Consider the following 27,844-nt stretch of genomic DNA (forward strand, 5'->3'; position numbering starts at 1 on the left):
ACCTCCTGTAGACCAGGCGAGGGAGTCAACATCTCATAGCCACCGTGTCGCTCCCATATATCTGCACTTGATATGCTTTTTCGGGGCAAGTGCTGTTAGCGAGCAGCAGCACCTGTGAAGGCTACCGGCAGTGTGGCACACGAGGGGGTGGGTGGCCAGCACCACCAGGCCCGGCCGCCTTTGTCTCCCCAGTGCCAGCGACGTTCACTACACACCGCTACACCAGGTACTCAATTTGAGGCTGAGTCGACCTAGGGGAGGCCCAGGACCGGCCGTGAGCGGGAGTCTTTGCCGGGTTCGTAGCGCCAACCGCTACACACCAAGACCACACACACAGACGCCTGTGGACTCTCACGCGCTCACACACAACAACAACAACAACAACCGCAGGAGTGGCGGTGACGTCACCACGCTTGTGGTGCCAGGCTCGGTGCACTTTTTACACCTTGACACCGTTACCCCCTCCCCCCTCTCTCTCTCTCTCCCCCCCCACGATCCCCCCACACCACGTGATCAACGGCAGGGTCCACGCACGCCACCCCCACAGGCACACCACCGTCACGTGATGGTCATGCTAGGGTCACGCTCCGGTCGCGCGAGCCACGGCGTGAGAGCGGTCACGTGACCGGCGCCGCGGGGTCACGTGGCCATTGCTGGGTCACGTGACCATAGTCGCGGGGTCACGTGACCATCGTGGGGTCACGTGACCGTCGCCGCGGGGTAACGTGACCGTCACCGGGTCACGTGACCGTCGCTGGGTCACGTGACCATCGCTGGGTCACGTGACCATCGCTGGGTCACGTGACCATAGTCGCGGGGTCACGTGACCATCGTGGGGTCACATGACCGTCATCGCGGGGTCACGTGACCGTCGCCGCGGGGGTCACGTGACCGTCGCTGGGTCACGTGACCGTCGCTGGGTCACGTGACCGTCGCTGGGTCACGTGACCATCGCTGGGTCACGTGACCATCGCTGGGTCACGTGACCGTCGCGAGGTCACGTGACCGTCGCTGGGTCACGTGACCGTCGCGAGGTCACGTGACCGTCGCTGGGTCACGTGACCATCGCTGGGTCACATGACCGTCGCTGGGTCACGTGACCGTCGCGAGGTCACGTGACCATCGCTGGGTCACGTGACCGTCGCTGGGTCACGTGACCGTCGCGAGGTCACATGAGCTTCATGACACCGATGAAGGTGGAGTCGGCCTCCAGGCTGAGCGCCGAATCCTCGCGCGGGATCACCAACTCCACCACGTCGCCCTTATTCAACTCCGCCATGCCTGGGGTCAACAACAACAACAACGTCAACAACTACCTCAACAACAACAACAACAACTACGTCAATACAACGTCAACAACTACGTCAACAACAACGCGGGATCACCAACTCCACCACGTCGCCCTTATTCAACTCCGCCATGCCTGGGGTCAACAACAACAACAACTACGTCAACAACTACGTCAACAACTACATCAATAACAACAACAACAACAACTACGTCAACAACTACGTCAACAACAACGCGGGATCACCAACTCCACCACGTCGCCCTTATTCAACTCCGCCATGCCTGGGGTCAACAACAACAACAACTACGTCAACAACTACGTCAACAACTACATCAATAACAACAACAACAACTACGTCAACAACTACGTCAACAACAACGCGGGATCACCAACTCCACCACGTCGCCCTTATTCAACTCCGCCATGCCTGGGGTCAACAACAACAACAACTACGTCAACAACTACGTCAACAACTACATCAATAACAACAACAACAACAACAACTACGTCAACAACTACGTCAACAACAACGCGGGATCACCAACTCCACCACGTCGCCCTTATTCAACTCCGCCATGCCTGGGGTCAACAACAACAACAACTACGTCAACAACAACTACCTCAACAACAACAACAACAACTACGTCAATACAACGTCAACAACTACGTCAACAACAACGCGGGATCACCAACTCCACCACGTCGCCCTTATTCAACTCCGCCATGCCTGGGGTCAACAACAACAACAACTACGTCAACAACAACAACTACCTCAACAACAACAACTACGTCAACAACAACAACTACGTCAACAACTACCTCAACAACAACGCGGGATCACCAACTCCACCACGTCGCCCTTATTCAACTCCGCCATGCCTGGGGTCAACAACAACAACAACTACGTCAACAACAACAACTACCTCAACAACAACAACTACGTCAACAACAACAACTACGTCAACAACTACCTCAACAACAACTACGTCAACACAACGTCAACAACAACGCTGAATCACCAACTCCACCACGTCGCCCTTATTCAACTCCGCCATGCCTGGGGTCAACAACAACAACAACAACTACGTCAAAAACTACCTCAACAACAACAACAACTACGTCAATACAACGTCAACAACTACGTCAACAACAACGCGGGATCACCAACTCCACCACGTCGCCCTTATTCAACTCTGCCATGCCTGGGGTCAACAACAACAACAACTACCTCAACAACAACAACTACGTCAACAACAACAACTACGTCAACAACTACGTCAACAACTACATCAATAACAACAACAACAACAACTACGTCAACAACTACGTCAACAACAACGCGGGATCACCAACTCCACCACGTCGCCCTTATTCAACTCCGCCATGCCTGGGGTCAACAACAACAACAACTACGTCAACAACTACGTCAACAACTACATCAATAACAACAACAACAACTACGTCAACAACTACGTCAACAACAACGCGGGATCACCAACTCCACCACGTCGCCCTTATTCAACTCCGCCATGCCTGGGGTCAACAACAACAACAACAACTACGTCAACAACAACTACCTCAACAACAACAACAACTACGTCAATACAACGTCAACAACTACGTCAACAACAACGCGGGATCACCAACTCCACCACGTCGCCCTTATTCAACTCCGCCATGCCTGGGGTCAACAACAACAACAACTACGTCAACAACAACAACTACCTCAACAACAACAACTACGTCAACAACAACAACTACGTCAACAACTACCTCAACAACAACTACGTCAACACAACGTCAACAACAACGCGGAATCACCAACTCCACCACGTCGCCCTTATTCAACTCCGCCATGCCTGGGGTCAACAACAACAACAACAACAACTACGTCAACAACTACCTCAACAACAACAACAACAACTACGTCAATACAACGTCAACAACTACGTCAACAACAACGCGGGATCACCAACTCCACCACGTCGCCCTTATTCAACTCCGCCATGCCTGGGGTCAACAACAACAACAACTACGTCAACAACAACAACTACCTCAACAACAACAACTACGTCAACAACTACATCAATAACAACAACAACAACAACAACAACAACAACGTCAACAACTACGTCAACAACAACGCGGGATCACCAACTCCACCACGTCGCCCTTATTCAACTCCGCCATGCCTGGGGTCAACAACAACAACAACAACTACGTCAACAACTACCTCAACAACAACAACTACGTCAATACAACGTCAACAACTACGTCAACAACAACGCAGAATCACCAACTCCACCACGTCGCCCTTATTCAACTCTGCCATGCCTGGGGTCAACAACAACAACAACAACTACGTCAACAACTACCTCAACAACAACTACGTCAACAACAACAACAACTACGTCAACATCTACGTCAACAACTACCTCAACAACAACAACTACGTCAACAACTACCTCAACAACTACCTCAACAACAACAACAACAACTACGTCAACAACTACCTCAACAACTACCTCAACAACAACTACGTCAACAACAATAACAACAACGTGGGCTCACCAGCTCCACCACGTCGCCCCTACTCGGCACCGCCATACCTGGGGTCAACAACAACAATGTCGTCAACAACAACAATGTCGCCAACAACAACAACAATGTCGCCAACAACAACAATGTCGTCAACAACAACAACAATGTCATCAACAACAACAATGTCGTCAACAACAACAACAACAACAATGTCAACAACAACAACAATGTCGTCAACAACAACAACAATGTCGTCAACAACAACAACAATGTCGTCAACAACAACAACAATGTCAACAACAACAATGTCGTCAACAACAACAACAATGTCGTCAACAACAACAATGTCGCCAACAACAACAATGTCGTCAACAACAACAATGTCGCCAACAACAACAATGTCGCCAACAACAACAACAATGTTGTCAACAACAACAACAACATGTCGTCAACAACAACAACAACAATGTCGCCAACAACAACAACAACAATGTCGCCAACAACAACAATGTCGCCAACAACAACAACAATGTCGCCAACAACAACAACAACAATGTCGCCAACAACAACAATGTCGTCAACAACAACAATGTCGCCAACAACAACAACAACAATGTCGTCAACAACAACAATGTCGCCAACAACAACAACAATGTCGTCAACAACAACAACAATGTCGTCAACAACAATGTCGTCAACAACAACAATGTCGTCAACAACAACAACAATGTCAACAACAACAATGTCGTCAACAACAACAACAATGTCGTCAACAACAACAACAATGTCAACAACAACAATGTCGTCAACAACAACAATGTCAACAACAACAATGTCGTCAACAACAACAATGTCGTCAACAACAACAATGTCGCCAACAACAACAATGTCGTCAACAACAACAATGTCGCCAACAACAACAACAACAATGTCGCCAACAACAACAACAATGTCGCCAACAACAACAACAATGTCGTCAACAACAACAATGTCGTCAACAACAACAATGTCGCCAACAACAACAACAATGTCGTCAACAACAACAACAATGTCGCCAACAACAACAACAACAATGTCGCCAACAACAACAACAACAATGTCGCCAACAGCAACAATGTCGCCAACAACAACAACAACAATGTCGCCAACAACAACAACAACAATGTCGCCAACAACAACAATGTCGCCAACAACAACAACAACAATGTCGTCAACAACAACAATGTCGCCAACAACAACAACAACAATGTCGTCAACAACAACGTGGGATCACCAGGTCCACCACGTCGTCTCTACTGAACTCCGCCATTCCTGGGGTTAACAACAACAACAACGACGTCATCAACAACAAGAAATACGTCATCATCAACAACAACGCAATCAACGACAACGACGTCATCAACAACAAGAAAAACGTCATCATCAACAACAACGCAATCAACGACAACGACGTCATCAACAACAAGAAAAACGTCATCATCAACAACAACGCAATCAACGACAACGTCATCAACAACAAGGAAAACGTCATCATCAACAACAACGCAATCAACGACAACGTCATCAACAACAAGGAAAACGTCATCATCAACAACAACGCAATCAACGTCAACGTCATCAACAACAAGGAAAACGTCATCATCAACAACAACGCAATGAACGACAACGTCATCAACAACAAGAAAGTCAACAACAACAGAGTTAACATCAAAGTCAGCAACAACAAAGTTAACAACGTCAACAACAACGTCGCCAACAACAACGTCAACAACAACGTCAATAACAAAGACATCAACCGTGTCTCTGTCTCACCGTGTCTCTTGTCTCACCGCGTCTCTTGTCTCACCGCGTCTCTACCACCGTGTCTCTGTGTCTCTACCACCGTGTCTCTGTGTCTCTGTGTCTCTGTGTCTCTACCACCGTGTCTCTGTGTCTCCACCACCGTGTCTCTGTGTCTCTGTGTCTCTACCACCGTGTCTCTGTGTCTCTGTGTCTCTACCACCGTGTCTCTGTGTCTCTGTGTCCCTACCACCGTGTCTCTGTGTCTCTGTGTCTCTGTGTCTCCACCACCGTGTCTCTGTGTCTCTACCACCGTGTCTCTGTGTCTCTGTGTCTCTACCACCGTGTCTCTGTCTCTGTGTCTCTACCACCGTGTCTCTGTGTCTCTGCCACCGTGTCTCTGTGTCTCTACCACCGTGTCTCTGTGTCTCTGTGTCTCTACCACCGTGTCTCTGTGTCTCTACCACCGTGCCTCTGTGTCTCTGTGTCTCCACCACCGTGTCTCTGTGTCTCTACCACCATGTCTCTGTGTCTCTACCACCGTGTCTCTGTGTCTCCACCACCGTGCCTCTGTGTCTCTGTGTCTCTACCACCGTGTCTCTGTGTCTCTACCACCGTGTCTCTGTGTCTCCACCACCGTGTCTCTGTGTCTCTACCACCGTGTCTCTGTGTCTCTACCACCGTGTCTCTGTGTCTCTGTGTCTCTACCACCGTGTCTCTATCACCGTGTCTCTGTGTCTCTACCACCGTGTCTCTGTGTCTCTATCACCGTGTCTCTGTGTCTCTGTGTCTCTACCACCGTGTCTCTGTGTCTCTATCACCGTGCCTCTGTGTCTCTGTGTCTCTACCACCGTGTCTCTGTGTCTCTGTGTCTCTGTGTCTCTGTGTCTCTACCACCGTGTCTCTGTGTCTCTACCACAGTGTCTCTGTGTCTCTGTGTCTCTACCACCGTGTCTCTGTGTCTCTGTGTCTCTACCAACATGTCTCTGTGTCTCTACCACCGTGTTTCTGTGTCTCTATCACCGTGTCTCTGTGTCTCTGTGTCTCTGTGTCTCTGTGTCTCTACCACCGTGTCTCTGTGTCTCTGTGTGTCCACCACCGTGTCTCTGTGTCTCTACCACCGTGTCTCTGTGTCTCTACCACCGTGTCTCTGTGTCTCTACCACCGTGTCTCTGTGTCTCTGTGTCTCCACCACCGTGTCTCTATCACCGTGTCTCTGTGTCTCTACCACCGTGTCTCTGTGTCTCTATCACCGTGTCTCTGTGTCTCCACCACCGTGTCTCTGTGTCTCTACCACCGTGTCTCTGTGTCTCTGTGTCTCTGCCACCGTGTCTCTGTGTCTCTATCACCGTGTCTCTGTGTCTCTACCACCGTGTCTCTGTGTCTCTGTGTCTCTACCACCGTGTCTCTGTGTCTCTGCCACCGTGTCTCTGTGTCTCTGTGTCTCTACCACCGTGTCTCTGTGTCTCTACCACCGTGTCTCTGTGTCTCTGTGTCTCTATCACCGTGTCTCTGTGTCTCTGTGTCTCCACCACCGTGTCTCTGTGTCTCTACCACCGTGTCTCTGTGTCTCTGTGTCTCTACCACCGTGTCTCTGTGTCTCTGTGTCTCTACCACCATGTCTCTGTGTCTCTACCACCGTGTCTCTGTGTCTCTACCACCGTGTCTCTGTGTCTCTACCACCATGTCTCTGTGTCTCTATCACCGTGTCTCTGTGTCTCTATCACCGTGTCTCTGTGTCTCTACCACCGTGTCTCTGTGTCTCCACCACCGTGTCTCTGTGTCTCTACCACCGTGTCTCTGTGTCTCTGTGTCTCTACCACCGTGTCTCTGTGTCTCTGCCACCGTGTCTCTGTGTCTCTACCACCGTGTCTCTGTGTCTCTACCACCGTGTCTCTGTGTCTCTACCACCGTGTCTCTGTGTCTCTACCACCGTGTCTCTGTGTCTCTACCACCGTGTCTCTGTGTCTCTGTGTCTCTACCACCGTGTCTCTGTGTCTCTGTGTCTCTACCACCGTGTCTCTGTGTCTCTACCACCGTGTCTCTGTGTCTCTACCACCGTGTCTCTGTGTCTCTGTGTCTCCACCACCGTGTCTCTGTGTCTCTACCACCGTGTCTCTGTGTCTCTACCACCGTGTCTCTGTGTCTCTACCACCGTGTCTCTGTGTCTCTGTGTCTCTACCACCGTGTCTCTGTGTCTCCACCACCGTGTCTCTGTGTCTCTGTGTCTCCACCACCGTGTCTCTGTGTCTCCACCACCGTGTCTCTGCGTCTCCACCACCGTGTCTCTGTGTCTCTACCACCGTGTCTCTGTGTCTCTACCACCGTGTCTCTGTGTCTCTGTGTCTCCACCACCGTGTCTCTGTGTCTCTACCACCGTGTCTCTGTGTCTCTACCACCGTGTCTCTGTGTCTCTACCACCGTGTCTCTGTGTCTCTGTGTCTCCACCACCGTGTCTCTGTGTCTCCACCACCGTGTCTCTGTGTCTCTGTGTCTCCACCACCGTGTCTCTACCACCGTGTCTCTGTGTCTCCACCACCGTGTCTCTGTGTCTCTGTGTCTCTACCACCGTGTCTCTGTGTCTCCACCACCGTGTCTCTGTGTCTCTGTGTCTCCACCACCGTGTCTCTACCACCGTGTCTCTGTGTCTCCACCACCGTGTCTCTGTGTCTCTGTGTCTCTACCACCGTGTCTCTGTGTCTCCACCACCGTGTCTCTGTGTCTCTGTGTCTCCACCACCGTGTCTCTGTGTCTCTACCACCGTGTCTCTGTGTCTCTGTGTCTCCACCACCGTGTCTCTGTGTCTCCACCACCGTGTCTCTGTGTCTCTGTGTCTCCACCACCGTGTCTCTGTGTCTCTACCACCGTGTCTCTGTGTCTCTGTGTCTCCACCACCGTGTCTCTGTGTCTCCACCACCGTGTCTCTGTGTCTCTACCACCGTGTCTCTGTGTCTCTGTGTCTCCACCACCGTGTCTCTGTGTCTCTACCACCGTGTCTTTAGCGCCGTGTCTCCGTGTCTCCGTCTCACCGGCGGTGTAGCAGGAGTTGTTGGGCTCCTTCTCCGGCATGTTCTGCATGCAGCGGAACAGCGCCACCTTGCTGTGGGCCCCTCGCCTCACGATGTGACCCATCACAAACGTGGGGTCACTGAACAGCACCTGCTCACCAACACCACCAACAACACCACCGCAGGGTCAACACCAACACCACCACCACCACCACCGCAGGGTCAACACCACCACCACCACCACCGCAGGGTCAACACCACCACCACTGCAGGGTCAACACCACCACTATCACCACCACCAACAACACCACCACCACCGCCGCCACCACCACCAACACCACCACCACCGCAGGGTCAACACCACCACCACCACCACAGGGTCAACATCACCACCACCGCAGGGTCAACACCACCACCACCGCAGGGTCAACACCACCACCACTGCAGGGTCAACACCACCACTATCACCACCACCAACAACACCACCACCACCGCCACCACCACCAACACCACCACCACCGCAGGGTCAACACCACCACCACCACCACAGGGTCAACATCACCACCACCGCAGGGTCAACACCACCACCACCACCACCGCAGGGTCAACACCACCACCACTGCAGGGTCAACACCACCACTATCACCACCACCAACAACACCACCACCACCGCCACCACCACCAACACCACCACCACCGCAGGGTCAACACCACCGCCACCACCGCCACCACCACCACCACCACCACCGCCACCACCGCCACCACCACCACCACCGCCACCACCACCACTATGGGGTCACAGGGTCACAACCTCAACTAGAGCCTGGGCCAAGTCCAGCTTAGTGCAGGGGGTAGGGGACGGGCTAGGGGGTAGGGGACGGGCTAGGGGGTAGGGGACGGGCTAGGGGGTAGGGGACGGGCTAGGGGGTAGGGGACGGGCTAGGGGGTAGGGGACGGGCTAGGGGGTAGGGGACGGGCTAGGGGAGGGGGTAGGGGAGGGGGTAGGGGTTGGGGGAGAGGCTAGGGGAGGAGTAGGGGGGGTTAGAGGAGGGGTTAAGGGAAGGGGGTAGGGTAGGGGGTAGGGGAGGGGGTAGGGGAGGGGAAGGGGGTAGGGGAGGGGCTAGGGGAGGGGCTAGGCTAGGGTAGGGGAAGGGGGTAGGAGGAGGGGGTAGGGGAGGGGGTAGGGTAGGGGGTAGAGGAGGGGGTAGGGGGAGGGGGTAGGGTAGGGGGTAGGGGTAGGGGGTAGCGTAGGGGGTAGGGGAAGGGGTAGGGGGTAGGAGGAGGGGGTAGGGGAGGGGGTAGGAGGAGGGGGAGGGGGTAGGGTAGGGGCTAGGGTAGGGGGCGGGGGTAGGGGAGGGGCTAGGGTAGGGGAAAGGGGTAGGGGAGGGGCTAGGAGAGGGGCTAGGGTAGGGGAGGGGGTAGGGGAGGGGCTAGGGTAGGGGAAAGGGGTAGGGGAGGGGCTAGGGGAGGGGCTAGGGTAGGGGAGGGGGTAGGGGAGGGGCTAGGAGAGGGGCTAGGGTAGGGGAGGGGGTAGGGGAGGGGCTAGGGTAGGGGAAGGGGTTAGGGGAGGGGCTAGGAGAGGGGCTAGGGTAGGGGAAGGGGGTAGGGGAGGGGCTAGGGTAGGGGAGGGGGTAGGGGAGGGGCTAGGGGAGGGGCTAGGGTAGGGGAGGGGCTAGGGGAGGGGCTAGGGGAGGGGCTAGACGAGGGGCTAGGGTAGGGGAGGGGCTAGACGAGGGGCTAGGGTAGGGGAGGGGCTAGACGAGGGGCTAGGGTAGGGGAGGGGCTAGGGAAGGGGCTAGGGTAGGGGAGGGGCTAGGGTAGGGGCTAGGCAAGGGGCTAGGGTAGGGGAGGGGCTAGGGGAGGGGCTAGCGTAGGGAAAGGGGCTAGGGGAGGGGCTAGGGTAGGGGGCAGGGGAGGGGCTAGGGGAGGGGCTAGGATAGGGGCTAGGGGAGGGGATAGGAGAGGGGCTAGGGGAGGGGCTAGGGTAGGGGAGGGGCTAGGGAAGGCGCTAGCGTAGGGGAAGGGGCTAGGGGAGGGGCTAGGGTATGGAAAGGGGGTAGGGGAGGGGCTAGGGGAGGGGCTAGGGGAGGGGCTAGGGGAGGGTTAGGGTAGGGGAGGGGCTAAGGTAGGGGAAGGGGTAGGGGAGGGGCTAGGGGAGGGGCTAGGGTAGGGGATAGGGGAGGGGCTAGGAGAGGGGCTAGGGTAGGGGAAGGGGGTAGGGGAGGGGCTAGGGTAGGGGAGGGGCTAGGGCAGGGGGTAGGGGAGGGGCTAGGAGAGGGGCTAGGGTAGGGGGTAGGGGAGGGGGTAAGAGGAGGGGGTAGGGTAGGGGGTAGGGGAGGGGGTAGGGGGAGGGGGTAGAGGGAGGGGGTAGAGGGAGGGGGTAGGGTAGGGGGTAGGGAAGGGGTAGGGGGTAGGGTAGGGGGTAGGGGAAGGGGTAGGGGAAGGGGGTAGGAGGAGGGGGTAGGAGGAGGGAGTAGGGGAGGGGGTAGGGGGAGGGGGTAGGGTAGGGGGTAGGGGAAGGGGGAGGGGGTAGGGTAGGGGGTAGGGGAAGGGGGTAGGAGGAGGGGGTAGGAGGAGAGGGTAGGGGAGGGGGTAGGGGGAGGGGGTAGGGTAGGGGCTAGGGTAGGGGGAGGGGGTAGGGGAGGGACTAGGGTAGGGGAAGGGGGTAGGGGAAGGGGTTAGGGGAGTGGGTAGGGGGTAGGGGAGGGGCTAGGGTAGGGGAGGGGCTAGGGTAGGGGAAGGGGGTAGGGGAGGGGCTAGGAGAGGGGCTAGGGTAGGGGAGGGGCTAGGGTAGGGGAGGGGGTAGGGGAAGGGGGTAGGGGACGGGCTAGGAGAGGGGCTAGGGTAGGGGAAGGGGGTAGGGGAGGGGCTAGGGTAGGGAAGGAAGTAGGGGAGGGGCTAGGGGAGGGGCTAGGGTAGGGGAGGGGCTAGGGGAGGGGCTAGGGGAGGGGCTATGGGAGGGGCTAGGGGAGGGGCTATGGGAGGGGAGGGGCTATGGGAGGGGAGGGGCTAGGGAAGGCGCTAGCGTAGGGGAAGGGGCTAGGGGAGGGGCTAGGGGAGGGGCTAGGGGAGGGGCTAGGGGAGGGGCTACGGGAGGGACTAGGGGAGGGGCTAGCGGAGGGGCTAGGGTAGGGGAGGGGCTAGGGGAGGGGCTAGGGGAGGGGCTATGGGAGGGGAGGGGCTAGGGAAGGCGCTAGCGTAGGGGAAGGGGCTAGGGGAGGGGCTAGGGGAGGGGCTAGGAGATGGGCTAGGGGAGGAGAAGGGGGTAGGGGAGGGGCTAGGGTAGGGGAGGGGCTAGGGAAGGCGGTAGGGGCTAGGGGAAGGGCTAGGAGAGGGGGTAGGGGAGGGGCTAAGGGGGTAGGAGAGGGGCTAAGGGGGTAGGGGAGGGGCTAGGGTAGGGGAAGGGCTAGGGGAGGGGGTAGGGGAAGGGCTAGGAGAGTGGCTGGGGTAGGGGAAGGGGCTAGGGGAGGGGGTAGGGTAGGGGAAGGGGGTAGGGGAGGGGCTAGGGGAGGGGCTAGGGGAGGGGCTAGCGGAGGGGGTAGGGGAGGGGAGGGGCTAGGGGAGGGGCTAGGGGAGGGACTAAGGTAGGGGAAGGGGCTAGGGTAGGGGGTAGGGGAGGGGCTAAGGGGGTAGGGGAGGGGCTAGGGGAGGGGCTAGGGTAGGGGAGGGGCTAGGGGAGGGGCTAGGAGAGGGGCTAGGGTAGGGGAAGGGGGTAGGGGAAGGGCTAGGGTAGGGGAGGGGCTAGGGAAGGGGGTAGGGGAGGGGCTAGGGGAGGGGCTAGGAGAGGGGCTAGGGTAGGGGGTAGGGGAGGGGCTAAGGGGGTAGGGGAGGGGCTAGGGTAGGGGAGGGGCTAGGGAATGGGGTAGGGGAGGGGCTAGGAGAGGGGCTAGGGTAGGGGGTAGGGGAGGGGCTAAGGGGGTAGGGGAGGGGCTAGGGTAGGGGCTAGGGAAAGGGGTAGGGGAGGGTCTAGGGGAGGGGCTAGGGGAGGGGCTAGGAGAGGGGCTAGTGTAGGGGGTAGGGGAGGGGCTAAGGAGGTAGGGGAGGGGCTAGGGGAGGGGCTAGGGGAGGGGCTAGGAGAGGGGCTAGGGTAGGGGAGGGGCTAAAGGGGTAGGGGAGGGGCTTGGGGACGGGCTAGGAGAGGGGCTAGGGTAGGGGGTAGGGGAGGGGCTAAGTGGGTAGGGGAAGGGCTAGGGTAGGGGAGGGGCTAGGGAAAGGGGTAGGGGAGGGGCTAGGGGAGGGGCTAGGGGAGGGGTTAGGAGAGGGGCTAGGGTAGGGGGTAGGGGAGGGGCTAAGGGGGTAGGGGAGGGGCTAGGGGACGGGCTAGGAGAGGGGCTAGGGTAGGGGGTAGGGGAGGGGCTAAGGGGGTAGGGGAGGGGCTAGGTGACGGGCTAGGAGAAGGGCTAGGGTAGGGGGTAGGGGAGGGGCTAAGGGGGTAGGGGAAGGGCTAGGGTAGGGGAGGGGCTAGGGAAAGGGATAGGGGAGGGGCTAGGGGAGGGGCTAGGGGAGGGGCTAGGAGAGGGGCTAGGGTAAGGGGTAGGGGAGGAGCTAAGGGGGTAGGGGAGGGGCTAGGGGAGGGGCTAGCGAGGTAGTTTCGGTGCGAGGCCGGGCGGAAAATTGAATGACGGTGGTGTAGGTTGCACGTGGAGGTTGCACGTGGATTGCGTGGTGGTTGCGTGTGAGTTGCGTGTGGGTTGCGTGTGAGTTGCGTGTGGGTTGCGTGTGGGTTGCGTGTGGGTGGCGTGCGAGTTGCGTGTGAGTTGCGTGTGGGTTCCATGTGAGTTGCGTGTGGGTTGCGTGTGAGTTGCGTGTGGGTTGCGTGTGAGTTGCGTGTGGGTTGCGTGTGGGTTGCGTGTGGGTGGCGTGCGAGTTGCGTGTGAGTTGCGTGTGGGTTGCGTGTGAGTTGCGTGTGAGTTGCGTGTGAGTTGCGTGTGAGTTGCGTGTGGGTTGCGTGTGGGTTGCGTGTGGGTTGCGTGTGGGTTGCGTGTGGGTTGCGTGTGGGTTGCACCTGGCTGTAGATAAAGTATGATCCACGTTCGTGCACGTGGATCGCGTTCTCCCGCAGGCTCAGAGCGTCACCCTTCTTGAGGCCCAGCTGCCACTGAATGCGAGTCTCGTCGTCTGGAGCGGAGACACACGGGGACACACGGGGACATGGAGACACACGGGGAGACACGGGGAGACACGGGGACATGGAGACACACGGGGAGACACGGGGAGACACGGGGACATGGAGACACACGGGGAGACACGGGGAGACACGGGGACATGGAGACATGGAGACACACGGGGAAACACGGGGACATGGAGACACACGGGGAGACACGGGGAGACACACGGGGAGACACGGGGAGACACGGGGACATGGAGACACACGGGGAGACACGGGGACATGGAGACACACAGGGAGACAAGTGGAGACACACGTGGAGACACACGTGGAGACACACAGGGACACACGGGGACACGGAGACACACGGGGACATGGAGACACACGGGGACATGGAGACACACGGGGACACACAGGGACACACGGGGAGACACGGGGACACACGGGGAGACACGGAGACACACGTGGAGACACACGGAGACATGGAGACACACGGGGACACACAGGGACACACGGGGAGACACGGGGACACACGGGGACACGGGGACATGGAGACACACGGGGACATGGAGACACACGGGGACATGGAGACACACGGGGACATGGAGACACACGGGGACACACGGAGACACACGGGGACATGGAGACACACGGGGACACACGGGGACATGGAGACACACGGGGACATGGAGACACACGGGGACATGGAGACACACGGGGACATGAAGACACACGGGGACATGAAGACACACGGGGACATGGAGACACACGGGGACATGGAGACACACGGGGACATGGAGACACACGGGGACATGAAGACACACGGGGACATGGAGACACACGGGGACATGGAGACACACGGGGACATGGAGACACACGGGGACACACGGAGACACACGGGGACATGGAGACACACGGGGACACACGGGGACATAGAGACACACGGGGACATGGAGACACACGGGGACATGGAGACACACGGGGACACACGGGGACATGGAGACACACGGGGACATGGAGACACACGGAGACACACGTGGACACGTGGAGACACACGGGGACACACGGGGACATGGAGACACACGGGGACATGGAGACACGGAGACACACGTGGACACGTGGAGACACACGGGGACACACGGGGACATGGAGACACACGGGGACACACAGGGACACGTGGAGACACACGAGGAGACACGTGGACACGTGGAATGTTGACGATGTTGATGATGATGTTGACGATGTTGACGATGATGATGTTGATGATGTTGATAATGATGATGTTGTTAATGATAATGATGTTGACTATGTTGACGATGTTGACTATGTTGATGTTGTTGACCATGATGATGATGTTGACGATGTTGACGATGATGATGATGTTGATGATAATGTTGACGATGTTGACGATGATGTTGCTGACGATGTTGACGTTGACGATGTTGATGATGTTCATGATGATGTTGATGATGTTGACCATGTTGATGATGTTCATAATGATGTTGACGATGTTGACGATGTTGTTGTTGACGATGTTGATGATGTTCATGATGATGTTGATGATGTTGACCATGTTGATGATGTTGATGATGTTGACGATGATGTTGATGATGTTGATAATGATGATGTTGATGATGTTGATAATGATGATGATGTTGACTATGTTGACGATGTTGACTATGTTGATGTTGTTGACCATGATGATGATGTTGACGATGTTGACGATGATGATAATGATGATGATGTTGATGATAATGTTGACGATGTTGACGATGATGTTGTTGACGATGTTGACGTTGACGATGTTGATGATGTTCATGATGATGTTGATGATGTTGACCATGTTGATGATGTTCATGATGATGTTGACGATGTTGACGATGTTGTTGTTGACGATGTTGATGATGTTCATGATGATGTTGATGATGTTGACCATGTTGATGATGTTGATGATGTTGACGATGATGATGATGTTGATGATAATGTTGATGATGTTGACGATGATGTTGTTGATGTTGTTGACGATGTTGACGATGTTGATGACGATGTTGTTGACGATGTTGATGTTGACGATGACGATGTTGTTGATGATGTTGTTGACGATGTTGACGATATTGATGATGTTGACGATGTTGATGTTGCTGACCATGTTGATGATGTTGATGTTGTTGATGATGTTGTTGACGATGTTGACGATGTTGATGATGTCGACCATGTTGACGATGTTCTTGATGATGATGTTGATGATGTTCTTGATGATGATGTTGATGATGTTGATGATGATGTTGACCATGTTGACGATGTTGATGATGATGTTGTTGTTGATGATGTTGATGATGATGTTGACGATGATGATGTTGATGTTGTTGATGATGTTTATGATGATGATGTGGTTGATGATGTTGATGATGTTGTTAAGGATGATGATCTTGTTGACGTTGTTGATGATGATGTTGTTGATGTTGATGATGTTGTTGATGTTGTTGTTGATGTTGTTGACGATGTTGTTGATGTTGATGTTTATGATCATGACGATGTTGTTGATGATGTTTATGATGTTGATGATGTTGTTGATGATGTTTATGATGTTGTTGATGTTGTTGATGTTATTGTTGATGTTGTTGATGATGTTCATGTTGTTGATGTTGTGATAATGATGTTGACGTTGTTGATGTTGACGATGTTGTTGATGTTGTTGATGTTGTTGATGATGAGGATGTTGTTGATGTTGATGTTGTTGACGATGTTGATGATGTTGTTGACGATGTTGTTGATGATGTTTATGATGTTGATGATGTTGTTGATGGTGTTGTTGATGTTGATGATGTTGTTGATGTTGTTGATGATGATGTTGTTGATGTTGTTGATGTTGTTGACGATGTTGTTGATGATGTTGTTGACGATGTTGTTGATGATGTTGATGTTGTTGATGATGGTGATGTTGTTGATGTTGTTGTTGATGATGTTTATGATGTTGATGATGTTGATGTTGTTGATGATGTTTATGATGATGATGTTAATGTTGTTGTTGATGTTGTTGATGATGTTTATGATGTGTATGATGTGTGCTCACCTTTGCTGTCGAGAACTGGCCCGGGTTTGAGGTGAATGTAGCTCTGTGTCTCTGTGGACAGACACACAGAGTCAGCGTTGTGTCTCTGTGTCTCTGTGTCTACACCGTGTCTCTGTGTCTCTGTGTCTCTGTGTCTACACCGTGTCTCTGTGTCTCTGTGTCTCTGTGTCTACACCGTGTCTCTGTGTCTCTGTGTCTACACCGTGTCTCTGTGTCTCTGTGTCTACACCGTGTCTCTGTGTCTCTGTGTCTACACCGTGTCTCTGTGTCTCTGTGTCTCTGTGTCTACACCGTGTCTCTGTGCCTCTGTGTCTCTGTGTCTACACCGTGTCTCTGTGTCTCTGTGTCTACACCGTGTCTCTGTGTCTCTGTGTCTCTGTGTCTACACCGTGTCTCTGTGTCTCTGTGTCTACACCGTGTCTCTGTGTCTCTGTGTCTACACCGTGTCTCTGTGTCTCTGTGTCTACACCGTGTCTCTGTGTCTCTGTGTCTCTGTGTCTACACCGTGTCTCTGTGTCTCTACCGTGTCTCTGTGTCTCTGTGTCTACACCGTGTCTCTGTGTCTCTGTGTCTTGTGTCTCTACCGTGTCTCTGTGTCTACACCGTGTCTCTGTGTCTACACCGTGTCTCTGTGTCTATGCCGTGTCTCTGTGTCTACACCGTGTCTACACCGTGTGTCTGTGTCTACACCGTGTCTCTGTGTCTCTGTGTCTCTGTGTCTCTGTGTCTACACCGTGTCTCTGTGTCTCTGTGTCTACACCCTGTCTCTGTGTCTCTGTGTCTACATCGTGTCTCTGTGTCCATGCCGTGTCTCTGTGTCTCTGTGTCTACACCGTGTCTATGTGTCTACACTGTGTCTATGTGTCTACACTGTGTCTCTGTGTCCATGCCGTGTCTCTGTGTCTCTGTGTCTATGCCGTGTCTCTGTGTCTACACCGTGTCTCTGTGTCTACACCGTGTCTCTGTGTCTACACTGTGTCTCTGTGTATACACCGTGTCTCTGTGTCTACACCGTGTCTCTGTGTCTCTGTGTCTACACCGTGTCTCTGTGTCTCTGTGTCTACACCGTGTCTCTGTGTCTACACCGTGTCTCTGTGTCTCTGGGTCTCTGTGTCTACACCGTGTCTCTGTGTCTACACCGTGTCTCTGTGTCTACACCGTGTCTCTGTGTCTCTGTGTCTACACCGTGTCTCTGTGTCTCTGTGTCTACGCCGTGTCTCTGTGTCTACACCGTGTCTCTGTGTCTCTGTGTCTCCGTGTCTACACCGTGTCTCTGTGTCTCTGTGTCTACACCGTGTCTCTGTGTCTCTGTGTCTCTGTGTCTACACCGTGTCTCTCTGTCTACACTGTGTCTCTGTGTCTCTACCGTGTCTCTGTGTCTCTGTGTCTACACCGTGTCTCTGTGTCTCTGTGTCTACACCGTGTCTCTGTGTCTCTGTGTCTACACCGTGTCTCTCTGTCTACACTGTGTCTCTGTGTCTCTACCGTGTCTCTGTGTCTCTGTGTCTACACCGTGTCTCTGTGTCTCTGTGTCTACACCGTGTCTCTGTGTCTCTGTGTCTACACCGTGTCTCTCTGTCTACACTGTGTCTCTGTGTCTCTACCGTGTCTCTGTGTCTCTGTGTCTACACCGTGTCTCTGTGTCTCTGTGTCTACACCGTGTCTCTGTGTCTACACCGTGTCTCTGTGTCTCTGTGTCTACACCGTGTCTCTGTGTCTCTGTGTCTACACCGTGTCTCTGTGTCTACACCGTGTCTCTGTGTCTCTGTGTCTCTGTGTCTACACCGTGTCTCTGTGTCTCTGTGTCTCTGTGTCTACACCGTGTCTCTGTGTCTCTGTGTCTACACCGTGTCTCTGTGTCTCTGTGTCTACACCGTGTCTCTGTGTCTACCCCGTGTCTCTGTGTCTACACCGTGTCTCTGTGTCTCTGTGTCTCTGTGTCTACACCGTGTCTCTGTGTCTACACCGTGTCTCTGTGTCTCTGTGTCTACACCGTGTCTCTGTGTCTCTGTGTCTACACCGTGTCTCTGTGTCTACACCGTGTCTCTGTGTCTACACCGTGTCTCTGTGTCTGTGTCTACACCGTGTCTCTGTGTCTACACCGTGTCTCTGTGTCTACACCGTGTCTCTGTGTCTCTGTGTCTACATCGTGTCTCTGTGTCCATGCCGTGTCTCTGTGTCTCTGTGTCTACACCGTGTCTCTGTGTCTATGCCGTGTCTCTGTGTCTACGCCGTGTCTCCGTGTCTACACCGTGTCTCTGTGTCTACACCGTGTCTCTGTGTCTCTGTGTCTACACTGTGTCTCTGTGTCTACACCGTGTCTCTGTGTCTACACCGTGTCTCTGTGTCTCTGTGTCTACACCGTGTCTCTGTGTCTACACCGTGTCTCTGTGTCTCTGTGTCTCTGTGTCTCTACCGTGTCTCTGTGTCTCTGTGCATACACCCTGTCTCTGTGTCTCTGTGTCTACACCGTGTCTCCGTGTCTCTGTGTCTACACCGTGTCTCTGTGTCTACACCGTGTCTCTGTGTCTACACCGTGTCTCTGTGTCTACACCGTGTCTCTGTGTCTACACTGTGTCTCTGTGTCTCTGTGTCTACACCGTGTCTCTGTGTCTACACCGTGTCTCTGTGTCTACAACGTGTCTCTGTGTCTCTGTGTCTACACCGTGTCTCTGTGTCTCTGTGTCTATGCCGTGTCTCTGTGTCTACACCGTGTCTCTGTGTATCTGTGTCTCTGTGTCTCTGTGTCTACACCGTGTCTCTGTGTCTACACCGTGTCTCTGTGTCTCTGTGTCTACACCGTGCCTCTGTGTCTCTGTGTCTACACCGTGTCTCTGTCTACGCCGTGTCTCTGTGTCTACACCGTGTCTCTGTGTCTCTGTGTCTACACCGTGTCTCTGTGTCTACACCGTGTCTCTGTGTCTACGCCGTGTCTCTGTGTCTACACCGTGTCTCTGTCTACGCCGTGTCTCTGTGTCTCTACCGTGTCTCTGTGTCTCTGTGTCTACACCGTGTCTCTGTGTCTACACCGTGTCTCTGTGTCTCTGTACCTCTGTGTCTACACCGTGTCTCTGTGTCTACACCGTGTCTCTGTGTCTACAACGTGTCTCTGTGTCTCTGTGTCTACACCGTGTCTCTGTGTCTCTGTGTCTACGCCGTGTCTCTGTGTCTACACCGTGTCTCTGTGTATCTGTGTCTCTGTGTCTCTGTGTCTACACCGTGTCTCTGTGTCTACACCGTGTCTCTGTGTCTCTGTGTCTACACCGTGCCTCTGTGTCTCTGTGTCTACACCGTGTCTCTGTCTACGCCGTGTCTCTGTGTCTACACTGTGTCTCTGTGTCTCTGTGTCTACACCGTGTCTCTGTGTCTACACCGTGTCTCTGTGTCTACGCCGTGTCTCTGTGTCTACACCGTGTCTCTGTCTACACCGTGTCTCTGTGTCTACACCGTGTCTCTGTGTCTACACCGTGTCTCTGTGTCTACACCGTGTCTCTGTGTCTCTGTGTCTACACCGTGTCTCTGTGTCTCTGTGTCTCTGTGTCTACACCGTGTCTCTGTGTCTCTGTGTCTACACCGTGTCTCTGTGTCTCTGTGTCTCTGTGTCTACACCGTGTCTCTGTCTCTCTGTGTCTCTGTGTCTCTGTGTCTACACCGTGTCTCTGTGTCTACACCGTGTCTCTGTGTCTCTGTGTCTACACCGTGCCTCTGTGTCTCTGTGTCTACACCGTGTCTCTGTGTCTACACCGTGTCTCTGTGTATCTGTGTCTACACCGTGTCTCTGTGTCTACACCGTTTCTCTATATATAGTCCTATATATAGTACTATATATAGTACTATACATAGTACTATATATAGTACTATATATAGTACTATATATGGTACTATATATAGGACTATATATATGACTATGTATAGTACCGTATGTAAACTCACTCTTCTTAGATCGCTTCCCTTCCCCTGCCGGGCTCCGACGCGATCGGACTGGGACCATTAGGGCCGGCAGCACAGGGCCACGAGCAGCCTGCCACAACATCATCAGCATCAACAACATCATCATCAGCATCATCATCATCAACATCATCATCATCACCATTAGGGCCGGCAGCACAGGGCCACGAGCAGCCTGCCACAACATCATCAGCATCAACAACATCATCATCAGCATCATCATCATCAACATCAACATCATCACCATTAGGGCCGGCAGCACAGGGCCAGCAGCAGCCTGCCATCACCAACAACATCATCATCATCAACATCATCAACATCAACATCATCATTATCATCATCACCATTAGGGCTGGCAGCACAGGGCCATGAGCAGCCTGCCATCAACATCATCATCAACATTATCATCATCATCAACATTATCATCATCAGCATCATCACCATCAACATCATCATCAACATCATCACCATCATTATCATCATCACCATTAGGGCCGGCAGCACAGGGCCATGAGCAGCCTGCCACAACATCATCAGCATCAACAACATCATCATCAGCATCATCATCATCAACATCATCATCATCACCATTAGGGCCGGCAGCACAGGGCCAGCAGCAGCCTGCCACAACATCATCATCATCAACATCATCATCATCATCAACATCATCAACATCATCATCAACATCATCAACATCATCAACATCATCATCATCACCATTATCATCATCACCATTAGGGCCGGCAGCACAGGGCCACGAGCAGCCTGCCATCAACATCATCATCATCAACATCATCATCATCAGCATCATCAACATCATCACCATCAACATCATCATCATTATCATCATCACCATCATCAACAACATCATCATCAACATCATCATCACCATTAGGGCCGGCAGCACAGGGCCAGCAGCAGCCTGCCATCACCAACAACATCATCATCAGCATCATGGGGACATCATCAACATCACCATCATCATCAACATCATCAGCATCATCATCATCAACATCACCATCATCATCAATATCACCATCATCAACATCAACATAGGGCCGGCAGCACAGGGCCAGCAGCAGCCTGCCACAACAACAACATCATCATCAGCAGCATCATCATCAACATCATCATCAACATTAGGGACGGCAGCACAGGGCCAGCAGCAGCCTGCCACAACAACAACATCATCAACACCATCAACAACATCATCATCAACATCATCATCATCACCATCATCAGCAACATCATCAACATCACCATCAACATCACCAACAACATTAACATCAACATTATCAGCAACATCATCATCATCACCATCGAGACGGCAGCACAGGGCCAGCAGCAGCCTGCCATCAACATCATCATCAGCATCATCATCAACATCATCACCATCGAGACGGCAACACAGGGCCAGCAGCAGCCTGCCATCAACATCATCATCAACATCATCATCATCATCAACATCACCAACATCATCATCAGCAACATCATCACCATCGAGACGGCAACACAGGGCCAGCAGCAGCCTGCCACAACATCATCATCAACATCATCATCATCAACATCACCAACATCATCATCATCATCAGCAACATCATCATCAACATCACCATCAACATCAACACCATCATCAACATCAGCAACATCATCATCATCAGCAACATCATCATCATCATCAGCAACATCATCATCATCAACATCACCATCATCATCAACAACATCATCAACAACATCATCAACATCACCATCAGCAACATCAGCAACATCATCATCATCATCAACATCATCATCCTCATCAACATCAACACCATCAACATCATCATCATCATCAACACCATCATCAACATCACCATTATCATCAACATCATCAACACCATCATCATCAACATCATCAACATCATCATCAACATCAGCACCATCATCATCACCATCATCATCAACATCACCATCAACACCATCATCAACATCAGCACCAACAACATCATCATCATCACCATCAGCAACATCATCATCATCATCAACATCATCATTAACATCATCATCAACATCATCATCAACATCATCATCAACATCATCATCAACATCAACACCATCAACATCATCATCAACATTATCATCATCAACATCATCATCATCATCAACATCATCATCATCAACATCATCATCAACATCAACACCATCAACATCACCATCAACATCATCATCAACATCATCATCATCAACATCATCATCAACATCACCATCAGCAACATCACCATCATCAACATCAACACCATCAACATCATTATCATCAGCATCATCATCAACATCACCATCAGCAACATCACCATCATCATCAACATCATCATCATCAGCATCATCATCATCAACATCACCATCATCATCAATATCACCATCATCAACATCAACATAGGGCCGGCAGCACAGGGCCAGCAGCAGCCTGCCACAACAACATCATCATCATCAGCAGCATCATCATCAACATCATCATCATCAACATCATCATCAACATCAACACCATCAACATCACCATCAACATCATCATCAACATCACCATCACCATCAGCAACATCACCATCATCAACATCAACACCATCAACATCATTATCATCAGCATCATCATCAACATCACCATCACCATCAGCAACATCACCATCATCAACACCATCAACATCATCATCAACAGCACCACCATCAACATCATCATCATCATCAACATCATCAACATCACCATCATCAACATCACCATGAACATCATCATCAACATCATCATCAACATCATCATCAACATCATCAACATCATCATCAACATCATCAACATCACCATCAACATCACCATCAACACCATCAACATCACCATCAACACCATCAACATCACCATCAACATCACCATCACCACCATCAACATCACCATCAACATCATCATCATGGGGACATCACCACCATCAACATCACCATCAACACCATCAACATCATCATCAACATCAACATCACCATCAACATCATCATCATCAACATCACCATCAACACCATCAACATCATCATCAACATCATCATCAACATCACCATCATCAACATCAACACCATCAACATAACCATCAACATCATCATCAACATCACCATCAGCAACATCACCATCAGCAACATCACCATCAACATCACCACCATCAACATCACCATCAACATCAACAACATCACCATCAACAACATCAACATCACCATCAACATCACCACCATCAACATCAACATCACCATCAACATCACCATCAACATCACCACCATCAACATCATCAACATCACCATCAACAACACCATCAACATCACCATCAACATCACCATCAACATCACCATCAACATCACCATCAACATCACCATCAACATCATCATCAACATCACCATCAACATCACCATCAACATCATCATCAACATCACCATCAACACCATCAACATCACCATCAACATCACCACCATCAACACCATCAACATCACCATCAACATGATCATCAACATCACCACCATCAACACCATCAACATCACCATCAACATCACCACCATCAACATCATCATCATCAACATCACCATCAACATCATCATCAACATCACCACCATCAACATCACCATCAACACCATCGACATCACCACCAACATCACCACCATCAACATCATCATCAACATCACCATCAACATCATCATCAACATCACCACCATCAACATCACCATCAACACCATCAACATCACCATCAACACCATCAACATCACCATCAACATCACCATCAACATCATCACCATCAACATCACCACCATCAACATCACCACCATCAACATCACCATCAACATCAACACCATCAACATCAACACCATCAACACCACCATCAACATCACCACCATCAACATCACCACCATCAACATCACAATCAACATCAACACCATCAACATCACCATCAACATCACCATCAACATCACCACCATCAACATCACCACCATCAACATCACCATCAACATCACCATCATCAACATCACCACCAACATCAACACCATCAACATCACCACCATCAACATCAACAACATCACCATCAACAACATCACCATCAACAACATCACCATCAACATCACCGCCATCAACATCAACAACATCAACACCATCAACATCAACACCATCAACATCACCATCAACACCACCATCACACACACACAGCACGGTTGGTTACATACGGTGTGAAAAAAGTTGAACGTGCATACAACGTACAAAGGTAAAGACAAAGGTCCCCCGTGTAGCCTCTAAGAGACTGTAGGGGCAAGTGCTGTTAGTAGCGAGCAGCACCTATAGACACACAGACAAAGATCCCCCGTGTAGCCTCTAACAGGCTGTAGGGGCAAGTGCTGTTAGCGAGAAGCAGCTGTGAAGGCTACCGGCACTGTGGCACACGAGGGGGTGGGTGACCAGCACCACGCCCGGCCGCCTTTGTCTCCCCAGTTCTAGCGATGTTTACTACACACCGCTACACCAGGTACTCATTTGAGGCCGAGTCGACCTAGGGGAGGCCCAGGTACCGGTTCAGATAATCGTCACCGGCGGTGTTGGTGGCCGTGAGAGCGGGAATCGAACTCGGGTCGCCGGGTTCGTAGCGCAGCGTAGCGCTAACCGCTGCACCACCGCTCCCCACACACACACAGTGCGCTAACCGCTGCACCACCGCTCCCCACCACACAAATCAAAGCGCCTAGACCCAACTCACCGTGGCATCGTCCGTGACCCCTTGACCCCCGCCACCGCCCCGGGCACCCTGGGGTGAGCCCCCCAGCCGCTCCCCCAGGCCCCCCACCTGTGCCCTGAGGGCCCCCAACTCGAGACGCAGCGAGCGCAGCTCCCCGGCCAGGATGGCCGCCAGGGTCACGGCCAAGGTCAGGGCCAAGGTCAGCGCCAGGGTCAGCGCCAGGGTCAGGAGGAGCGCCGTGCGGGCGCGGGGCTGGAGTCCCGGGGTCTCCCGCATCGTCACACTCGCCTGCCACCTCCTCGCCCACCCACCCACCTCTTCGCCCACCCACCCACCTCCTCGCCCACCCACCCACCTCCTCGCCCACCCACCCACCTCCTCGCCCACCCACCCACCTCCTTGCCCACCCACCTCCTCGCTCACCCACCTCGTCGCCCACCCACCTCCTCGCCCACCCACCCACCTCCTCGCCCACCCACCTCCTCGCCCACCCACCTCCTCGCCCACCCACCCACCTCCTCGCCCACCCACCCACCTCCTCGCCCACCCACCCACCTCCTCGCCCACCCACCCACCTCGTCGCCCACCCACCTCCTCGCCCACCCACGTCTCTCGCTCCTCTTCTCCTCGCCCAGGTGTTCTTGGTGGGAGGGGTTCAAAGGTGATGCCCTAAAAACAACCGCACACACACACACATACAGACACACACACAGACACACACACACAGACACACACACACAGTCACCACTACACACACACACAGACACACACACAGACACACACACAGACACACACACAGACACACACACAGACACACACACACAGTCACCACTACACACACACACAGACACACACACAGACACACACACACAGTCACCACTACACACACACACAGTCACCACTACACACACACACAGACACACACACAGACACACACACAGACACACACACACAGTCACCACTACACACACAGTCACCACTACACACACACACAGACACACACACAGACACACACACAGACACACACACACAGTCACCACTACACACACACACAGTCACCACTACACACACACACAGACACACACACACAACAACAGCCGCCGTTCGCCACTAAGTGGCGGTGACATCACCACGACGCTTGTGCCAGGACATGTGCACCTTGAGGCCACTTGAAGTGTCGAACGCCTCCTGGCAGGAGGTCACGGGGCAGACCCAGGTGCCACGGGTCGACTGACTGAGATGACTGGCTGATGCAGCACCTGTGCCCCCTACTGTGCCAACCTGCTGTGCTTTAGCCACCCGGCGCTCCGCTCGTTGTTGTGAGCGTCGCTCCTCTGCCCTCTGTTGTTGTTGGAGGGCGACTGCCTCCAACTGCCCAGTAGCCTCAAGGTGCACCTAGCCTGGCACTAACCCAGCAGCGTCCTTCACGAGCCTCCTCCACAGAGGCCGATCTTGACACCACTGGTACCAGTCATCGGCAAGTCCACTCAGCTCCATGTCCTCATGTACCACATCACTCCATCTCTTCTCTAGCCCGTGCCGCGCCCATTTAGCCCCCTCGATCCGGCCCAACAAAAGCTGTTTCGGCATGTGGTGGCTGGGCATGCGGGCTACATGACCCACCAACGCAGCCTTGCCTGCCGGAGGAGCTCACCGATGGGACCTTGCCCAGATCTTTCAAGGATTTGTGAGCTCCTCACACAATCCAGCCTGGTCAAACCCAGGATGGATCGTAGGCAGGCCAGCCTAAATTTTTCTAACCGGCGAAGATGTTCCATTAGGGGGGTCCACGTTTCGCAAGCGTAGAGAAGGGAGGGAATGACCGTGGCCGAGAAGACCTGAAACTTAGTGCGGAGCGACAGACCAGGTAGCTTCCACACAGCGTTATGCAACGGATGAAAAGATATTGCCGCTCGACTGATTTGGAGTGAGACCTCTGCTGTTAAACTGGAGCCAGTCATAAGCACACTGCCCAGGTTTGGGAAACTCTACACTCTCTCCACAACTGCCCCATCACCGATTGGGAGTTGTGGGGGTGGAGACACAGACACACACACAGACACACAGAAACACAGACACACGCACACACAGACAAAAGACAAAGATCCCCCATATAGCCTTAACAGACTGTAGGGGCAAGTGCTGTTAGCGAGCACCTATGAAGGCCGGAACGGTACACGAAGGGGTGGGTGACCAGCACCACCCCGACCGCCTTTGTCTCCCTAGTGGCGATGTTTACACACCGCACCAGGTACTCATTTGAGGCTGAGTCGACCTAGGGGAGGCCCGGGACCGGTTCAGATAATCGTCACTGGTGGTGTTGGCCGTGAGCGGGAAGCGAACTGGGGTCGCTGGGTTCGTAGCGCAGCGTAGCGCTAA

At 53.2% G+C, this 27,844-nt stretch overlaps 1 protein-coding gene across 3 annotated transcripts; it reads right to left on the reverse strand.

Annotated features, from left to right (window-relative positions):
- Positions 1 to 502: 502 nt before the first annotated feature.
- LOC116958051 (tumor necrosis factor ligand superfamily member 13) lies at positions 503 to 25,775 on the reverse strand. 3 transcript variants are annotated; one of them, XM_032980539.2, is made up of 6 exons: positions 25,487 to 25,775; positions 20,733 to 20,820; positions 16,800 to 16,850; positions 13,625 to 13,737; positions 8,641 to 8,770; positions 503 to 1,281 (listed from the first exon to the last, which is right to left on the reverse strand). In XM_032980539.2, exons 1-6 carry the CDS (start codon positions 25,739 to 25,741, stop codon positions 1,169 to 1,171), a joined length of 750 nt encoding a protein of 249 aa, XP_032836430.1. In that variant the 5' UTR covers positions 25,742 to 25,775; the 3' UTR covers positions 503 to 1,168. The 3 variants fall into 3 exon arrangements, with proteins under 3 accessions (XP_032836430.1, XP_032836429.1, XP_032836432.1); XM_032980538.2 differs by having other exon boundaries at positions 20,718 to 20,820; XM_032980541.2 differs by lacking the exon at positions 503 to 1,281 and adding an exon at positions 3,410 to 3,483 and having other exon boundaries at positions 20,718 to 20,820.
- Between the last annotated feature and the right edge of the window lie 2,069 nt (positions 25,776 to 27,844).

The sequence above is a fragment of the Petromyzon marinus genome, unplaced genomic scaffold (assembly GCF_048934315.1).
Source record: "Petromyzon marinus isolate PM22_M1 ecotype Great Lakes invasive population unplaced genomic scaffold, UKy_Petmar_22M1.pri1.0 PM_Scaffold_140, whole genome shotgun sequence".
Classification (NCBI taxonomy): Eukaryota; Metazoa; Chordata; class Hyperoartia; order Petromyzontiformes; family Petromyzontidae; genus Petromyzon; species Petromyzon marinus.

Coding starts and splice junctions, on each gene's coding strand:
- LOC116958051 (XM_032980538.2), bottom strand. CDS start 25,741: ATGCGGGAGACCCCGGGACTCCAGCCCCGCGCCCGCACGGCGCTCCTC. Junction 20,821..25,486: donor GGGTCACGGACGATGCCACG/GTGAGTTGGGTC, acceptor ATGTTGTGGCAG/GCTGCTCGTGGCCCTGTGCT. Junction 16,851..20,717: donor GAAGAGTGAGTTTACATACG/GTACTATACATA, acceptor GTCTGTCCACAG/AGACACAGAGCTACATTCAC.